The sequence below is a fragment of the Mytilus galloprovincialis genome, chromosome 14 (assembly GCF_965363235.1).
Source record: "Mytilus galloprovincialis chromosome 14, xbMytGall1.hap1.1, whole genome shotgun sequence".
NCBI lineage: Eukaryota > Metazoa > Mollusca > Bivalvia > Mytilida > Mytilidae > Mytilus > Mytilus galloprovincialis.
The window spans coordinates 70700756-70708307 of NC_134851.1; the positions used below are offsets into that span (position 1 = coordinate 70700756).

The window sequence follows — 7552 nt, forward strand, 5'->3', positions numbered from 1 at the left end:
AGTTTAAAAGAAAGCTGCAACAGAAATTGAGGAAGGTGGAGGGTTCAGGCTGTGGAATGACAAATTTAAAGAACTATTTCTTGATTGTAAGACAATTCTGTTCTTTAGTGTCAGTACTCAAAGTAATACATAGGACCCCCCCCCCCCCTTCCCCAACGTTAAAATACAATGTCAGTACTGAAAGTAGTACAAAGGAACTACAATCCCCACGTTAAAATTACAGTGTCAGCACTGAAAGTAGTAACTAGGGACCACCACAGCCACGTTGAAATACAATGTCAGTATTGACAGTAGTACCTAGGACCCCCCCCCCCCCAACGTTAAAATACAATTTCATTTCTGAAAGCAGTACCTAGGAATCACCATCCTCACGTTAAAATTCAGTGTCAGTACTGAAAGTAGTATTTAAGATCCCCATACCAACGTTAAAAATCACCCAAAATCTCATCAACTAGAAATAAGTACCTCCTCTATAAACATGGATCTAAAATTATGCAAAAGGTTTAAACGTTTAAGAAATAAACATGAGGACATGTTAAGTTCTTAAGAGCCATTCTCTGTAAGCATCAAAATATGATGGAAACCAGTGGTCACAGATTTTCATAAAACTTTTTTAAATGAATGCTTAGTGATGTAAAAACATCTTTGTCATAATAAAAAAATATTGTTATGTTCATTGCCATGGTAACCATACAATTCATTTTCAGAAATTTACAGTAGAAACCTTTAAAATCCAACTAAGTATTTCTTCAAAACGCACCGATGAAATCCCTTGAAATTAACAGAATATAAAGTTCTCTCCTAATAGTTTTTATATACCAAAAATCAGATATGTGTTATTTCAAATAAGAAAAATAATTCACCTTGGTCATATAGAAATTTGCTGTCAGGAGTGCAAAATTCTACTAGAGTTATTTCCCTTAGTACAACTCTTTTGTTGTTTATGTTAAAAATGAAAGTAGCTCAAGCAGCAGACACACGAAATGGTTTGCAATTTTAACACAAACTGCACTACAGATGAGTGTTCTGATGATGTTACTGATATCAACACATGTGATTGTAATGACAAAAATATAATTTTAACTGAATCTGGTCTTTTGCCAAAGAATTTTACTGATTTTTATATATGCTCAACCCATTTCAACCAATTATTGAAAAGAAACTCTGATTTGAGAAGGAGAAAAGTATGTCAGCTTCCTACTTTGATTAGTGCACATCCTCCAGTAGCATCACACTCTGTTGTTGCAGTAAAAAAGCCAAAGCCTAGCCGCAATATCACCATCACTGATGTAGAAAAGATTCAGAAGTGTTATGGCCTCACACTTCCTATTGGAACACGTAAGTTAAAAACTAAATTAATATATTTATTATGACTGTTTATTTTTTTTCTTTCCAATTGCCTGGTATAGTTTACATTTGTTCAATTCTTTTTTAAATAACACTCTAGAAATACAAAAGAGACCCTTTTTAGCTACCATTTGAATTTTTAGGGGGGGGGGGGGGGTCCTGTAATTTTTTTAGTTGTAATCTGAGATTATCTCTTTCTTGCCGTTTTATTTTTTGACTCTGACTACAGTAGATATTGGGTATTGTTTTATTCTTTCATTGATTTTATTCTGACTTTTTTTTCAACATTATTTGTCATCCTGCCATTTTGTCGACAAAGTTGCTCATCTTTTTTATACCTCAAAACTTCTGATGCTCTTGTCCTGCCTTTTTTTAAATTTTTTTATCCTTTATCCCTTTAAAAATCAAATGGAAGCTTCCTAATAAGGGGAGGAATCCTACTTTTGAGGTACTGATTTCTGTTTATATAAAACTACATATCAGTGGGGTGCAATTTACATGTCAATAGGTCATTATAGACATGAACATGTTGATCTTTTCTGTTACATGTAAGATGTCTGTAAAAACTATGTGTTGATCTCTTCAATCTCAATATAAACATAACCATTGCTGTAAAGTTTCTATTAATTAACCATATGCATGTACATGTATTATGTAAGTTTTCAGGAATGATTGAACCCACATATGAGAAAAAATCCAATATATTTAAACAACACATGGCATATGCCCTTTCAAAAAATATCTTAAGATGCACATTTCAAAATGATCAATACAGCCTATGTCAAGTCAATGCTTCTTTTTTCAGCTGCATGCACTAGCTGCCTGATTAAAATTTCCAAGCAGTCCACAGAAGCTGAAAGTCTTGATCATGGAAAGTGTGAAGATGACCAGGTAAGGCAAACAAAATATTGTTTTAACAATCAGAATACATGTGTCTGTGAATTTATCTAAAATTTCATGTACAGCAAGCTCTTTAAACATAAATATGAATAAAAAAAAATCCAATGCATAACCAACCCTAACTGCTTAACTAATTATACACTTTATACAAATTCCATATAGGGTCAATAAACTCTTTACCTAATTAACTGGAACAAAAAATGATAAAAAAAAAGAGTCCGACTTTTTTACTTTGTAAACATGGTAAACCTGTCTGACACCAGTATCACTAGATGAATAATTTTGTGTACCACAGACACATTGCACCATAACGTGTTTAGAAATAGGTGGTTAGCATATATATTTATGCCTAATTGACTGTATGTTTGTATGTTTTCCGGCTGACCCTGCCGCTTGAACTTTTGACGCATACAACAATCACTTTTTCATTGTGGCGTCAGCTATTTTGTTTTATGACCTCATAATTTTACGGGAACCTGTGTGATATCCAGTAATGGTGGACAAATAGCGATAAGGTGTATATATACATTCTACATAGAGATGTTGAATGATGGGCAATGAGACAGCTACCCACCAAAGAACACAGATATGAACAAATGCAGGTTACTGTATAGGTTTGCAATGAAAACAATTCTTTTGGAATGGAAAGGCTATAAAGGGCAAGGGCCCCTGGCTAATAAAATCTAAATTTAAAGCAGTCCAAGAAAGAAAATAAATGTTGACAGAATGTACCAAAAAGTATTGAATAACCGATACATTTCTTATCAATAGACTTTATATTTGTATTTAACAGATTCAGCAATGCACAAAATTAAATACAGATGATGAAACATATCTCATGGAGACTGACCAGTTGGATGTGTTAACAGAAAAAGAAAATATTTGCCATCATCTTGTAAGCATGTGCAGCTAGTGTCATTTTTGATATAATTTTTTTTTAAAGTTTTTATTTGGGGGTGGTTAGGTGGGGGGGGGGGGGGGGTTGTGACCCTAAAATATTAGACAATTATAACAAGGTAAAGGATATTTTAGTCATCATTTGCATTATTTCAACACAAGAACAACATATTTATAATTTTTTGGTCACAATTCATACAAAAACAAGAAGATGTGGTATAATACTAATAGCCAACAAGTCAAATCTCCACCAGAGACCAAAGGCATTGAAGTAAATAGCTAATGCCATTCTTATGTCTTCAACAATAAGAAAAACCCATAAATCACAGTCAGCTACAAAAGGCCCCCAAAAGACAATTGTAAAACAATGCACGAGGAAAACAAGCATCCCCTCCTTTATAAATCTGTCCCTTTTTGCGATGATTTTGAATTACAAAATTTAAATTAAAATTACCTTCTCATTTGATAAAAGTGCAAAATAAAAGCACATAGAAATTGTTCATTTTGCTATGAAATACATTTAATTTTAACTAAAGTATATATTTGCATTTGTTTTTCTGACGTCACTTTTTTTGTTGATGTTCGATGTTTGATGTTTAAATGTAAAGATTTTATAAACAGGTTTATGTATTATATACTAGTACATGTGTCTGTGTCTGTGTCTTACGTACCAAAACAAAATTAATATTTGTCGGTGGTAAAAACTGTTTTACTTAAAACAAGGTTAGAATATAGTTTAGTGCAAAAATAGATACTGTATACAGACCATAATATTTGAGAAAAAAATTTTTTTTGTTTCTATAGTAATTAATTATGTTTGAAAACTAAAAATGTGTTAATGCATTTAGCACATTCAGGATTTCAAAAAATGTAATAACAAAATACATCATTATTTTTTCAGATTGAAATTTCAGCATCCGAATATACAGTTACATCAGAAGAGTCAGGAAGTCAAAATTATTTATCCCAGTCACAAGTAAGTAAAATCTCCAAAAAAAAGTATTCTATCACATTACATTGATAAAAGTTTATATCATTAACACTTTAACATGATCAATGTGACAATTCAAAAACAGAAATTAAAGCCGCATTCAAAAGAAATGAATCCTATATTTTAGGCACAATTACCAGAAATTAAAAGGAAACAGAATTAAAAGAATTGGTATCTCCATTCTAAGGAAACTGTCAGAAATCAACGTTAAAACATGTATTCAAAATTTGTCATATGCCATCTGCGCTTGAGCGAACGTCCCATAGCATCAATTGTCAATTGATGCCATGTAAATAAATGATGTTATCCAATCAAAATGAACGTTACAAACGTTGTTGCATTAGAATGTTCAGTTGTTTTTGTTTATGCAAGATTGATTATGAACATAAACATAATTCTTTCCCGCTGCCTGCATAATGTCTAGGGGCAAGTATTTGATGCATATTTAGAGTGAAAATAAAAACTGTAGTACAGTTATAATAATCTTTTACTAAGAAAATTATTTTGTACATGTACTAATACACTGCTGTGATACTTTACCATATAATAATATTTAACATGTATGAGGATAATGCAGGACTAGCTTCCTGCAGAGGTGTTTCAATTTTTTTTTCAACATTTCTGATTTTTTGAAAGCTCTTGAAATCATAATATAAAAAAGAAGATGTGGTATGATTGCCAATGAGACAGCTGTCCACAAGAGACCAAAATGACACAGATATTAACAATTTCAAACATCACTGAACAAGTGACATTACGTCCTGTGGCAAATATTTCATGCATTTTTAGGACAACAGCAAATTTAGAAAACAATAAATATCATTGTAAAGTTCTTTAATGAGAGACGAAGGACTTCTTCCTGGTACTTTAGAATTATAACGTTTTTATCACAAGTTTTTGGGATCGCACCTCAATTTGTACAGTTATTAGGAATTAAAATTTGTTTTATGAATATATTTCAATCGTTCATTATCAGTTTACAAATGTATTTGTCTGTTTAAACCATTCTGATTTCATTTTTGATTTAAAAGGGAAGTAACTACTTACTAAACCTATATCATATGGTTGCTAACCCTATGCGGTAACTAAACCATGTATTTTTAAGGACAATCTATATCAAATATATATAGTCACCATGTGTAATTCATTAACCAATCATATCCCCATAAATCTATAGGAGGCAAGATAAAATATATTATTGCCACTACAATTATCTGAAATAGATTTGTATATTTCTCATTGAGTTTCCATTGACAACAGTTTATGTATGAAAAAAAGGAAATGTTGTAAAGTTGTGAATAAGACAACTATTTACCAAGTTGTGTCCCTTTAAAATGTTACATGCAAGCAGGGGAATCATCTATGACCCTTGGGCCCATTCCTCCTTTATTTAATTGTAATCAGTTTTATACTTCTTTGCAGCAATCAGTCAGAAGTTATGAACGTTGCAGCTACTTGACATCTTTGAATGATTTCCTGTCATCAGTCAGATTGCAGGAATTCTCAGAAAAAGAAAGAAAAACATGGCAGTCCTACACATTTAAAACAAGAAACACCTACAAAGAAAGATTTGATGAGATTATGAAATTGATAATAGGAATTTTATTTCCAAATGATGTTGATGAAGTAATTGATGACATAAAATGTCCCAAGCAGTTAAATGAAGAAAACAGAACTAGTCATACAGAGTACAAAGATATTGTCACTTCATACAGAAAAGCAGAATCCTGGCAACAAGGTAGACAAGTTCTTTCAGTTCTTGCCTCAAGAATGTCCTTCAAGGACTTACTGTCTCTACTACCAGAAGTCACATCTCATCGCTACTATGCTGCTCTCAGTCATTCAAAGAAAATTGGGCCAGCACTTCCAATTCCTGAGAAAAAATTGCATCGACAAAAATTAGATCCTGAAAGATTAGACGCATTCTTAGATTTCATTACATCCAGTCATGTTGTCCGTGATCTACCTTTTGGGGAAAAAAAACTGAAGTTTTCAGATGGAACAGTCCACAATTTACCTAACGTTGTACGTTGCATGGGTTCAGCAGACATAATACAGCAGTACAAAGCATACAGTCAGGAAAATGAAATTTCACTTTTAGGTAAGGCCAAATAAAGATATATATGTATAGAAAAATACACAAATTAAAGGATATCATATGGGGTGTCTAATCATGACACAAAATCTAAAAAAAAAAACACACACAAAAACAAAAAGCATACGAACAGTGCATTTTAATATTTGTTCTTCATCTCAAAGTCACAATGACACCTTCAACAAGGTGCAGGTTTAAGATGGCTAATAGCACTTTCTTGGCTGGAAATCTATGCAAAAATAATTTTTTGATAGACTTTGTCAAGTTTTATGCAACACCACCTGAATTAGCACAGGTTGAAAAAACACATACTTAAAGAAATACATATTTAAAACCAATTAGTTTCTTTGCATAGGTGTAAATTTAAAATTAACATGATTTTAAATTTATGTGTAGAATATATTTAAAAAGTATCAGATGAAAGGTGAAGGACTGGTTATCCTTGTATAATACATATTGACTAATAATATTGAAGATTAGAAAAAAAGGTATGAATGAATTATAAAATGGATCAAATCTAATTGTGCTACTTGGATATTTAAAAAATAATCAATCAATCTAAACTAAATGTTACTTTTATTAAATAGGTGACAGTACCATGTTTAAAATACTTGCCCAGTGTGGTGCTAAAGTCAGAAAAAGCCTTGAAGGACTGGACTATTTTGTAGCAGAAGGAGGACGTGCCTTCATTACCTTTCAAGATGTCTTAGACAAATTGCTGACCTACGACGCTATATCACCAGATGACCACAAAAGTTTCCAGGCACTGTTCTTACAATCAAAGCAGTATTTAAGGACTGACTATAAGGTTTGTTAGACTAAATTTTGACACTTTTAAAGGATAAAAAAGTCCATTTTATGTGATAAATTAGAAATTGCCATTAGTTTTCAGGTTTTTGAATTTCTTCAGTTTCGAAATCATTGGGGTGCCAGAATATTATAAATTTTTTAATGAAGATTTGCATCCATCCATTACATAAACTTCATTTAGATTAAATAATCCATTGATTTTTGTCTTGCCTAGAAATAATAAAAAAGCGACTCATATGTATGCTATTTCCAGCATTGATGGCATAGTTTGTGATGAGATCCAGTTTAAATGTATTTGCAAACCACTAGTATTAGGCCAATGAAATTGGAACAAGTGTAGTTCATATGTTACTTTATATACCTTATATATGTCCCCGCCAAGACAAAACATATTCAGCGTGAGAAGTGATTTTTTTCAAAGCATTATGTATTTAATGTCGATGGTTGATGTGAATACATTCGCATAGTTTTTACATAGTTCTTCACAATGTAAGCGTGTAGCCATTGTGGAG

At 31.9% G+C, this 7552-nt stretch overlaps 1 protein-coding gene across 1 annotated transcript; it reads left to right on the plus strand.

The window, feature by feature from the left end:
- Positions 1 to 547: 547 nt before the first annotated feature.
- On the plus strand, positions 548 to 7047 carry LOC143058172 (uncharacterized). The gene is made up of 6 exons (XM_076231635.1): positions 548 to 1338; positions 2153 to 2238; positions 3041 to 3142; positions 4046 to 4120; positions 5558 to 6236; positions 6818 to 7047. The coding sequence occupies exons 1-6, from the start codon at positions 984 to 986 to the stop codon at positions 7045 to 7047; spliced, it is 1527 nt and encodes a 508-aa protein (XP_076087750.1). The 5' UTR covers positions 548 to 983.
- The last annotated feature ends 505 nt before the right edge of the window (positions 7048 to 7552 follow it).

What these genes read in the sequence shown, in the direction of transcription:
- LOC143058172 (XM_076231635.1), top strand. Translation starts at nt 984, where the DNA reads ATGGTTTGCAATTTTAACACAAACTGCACTACAGATGAGTGTTCTGAT. An exon ending in CACACTTCCTATTGGAACAC is followed by an intron (nt 1,339 to 2,152) that starts GTAAGTTAAAAA and finishes TTCTTTTTTCAG; the next exon opens with CTGCATGCACTAGCTGCCTG. An exon ending in GAAAGTGTGAAGATGACCAG is followed by an intron (nt 2,239 to 3,040) that starts GTAAGGCAAACA and finishes TGTATTTAACAG; the next exon opens with ATTCAGCAATGCACAAAATT.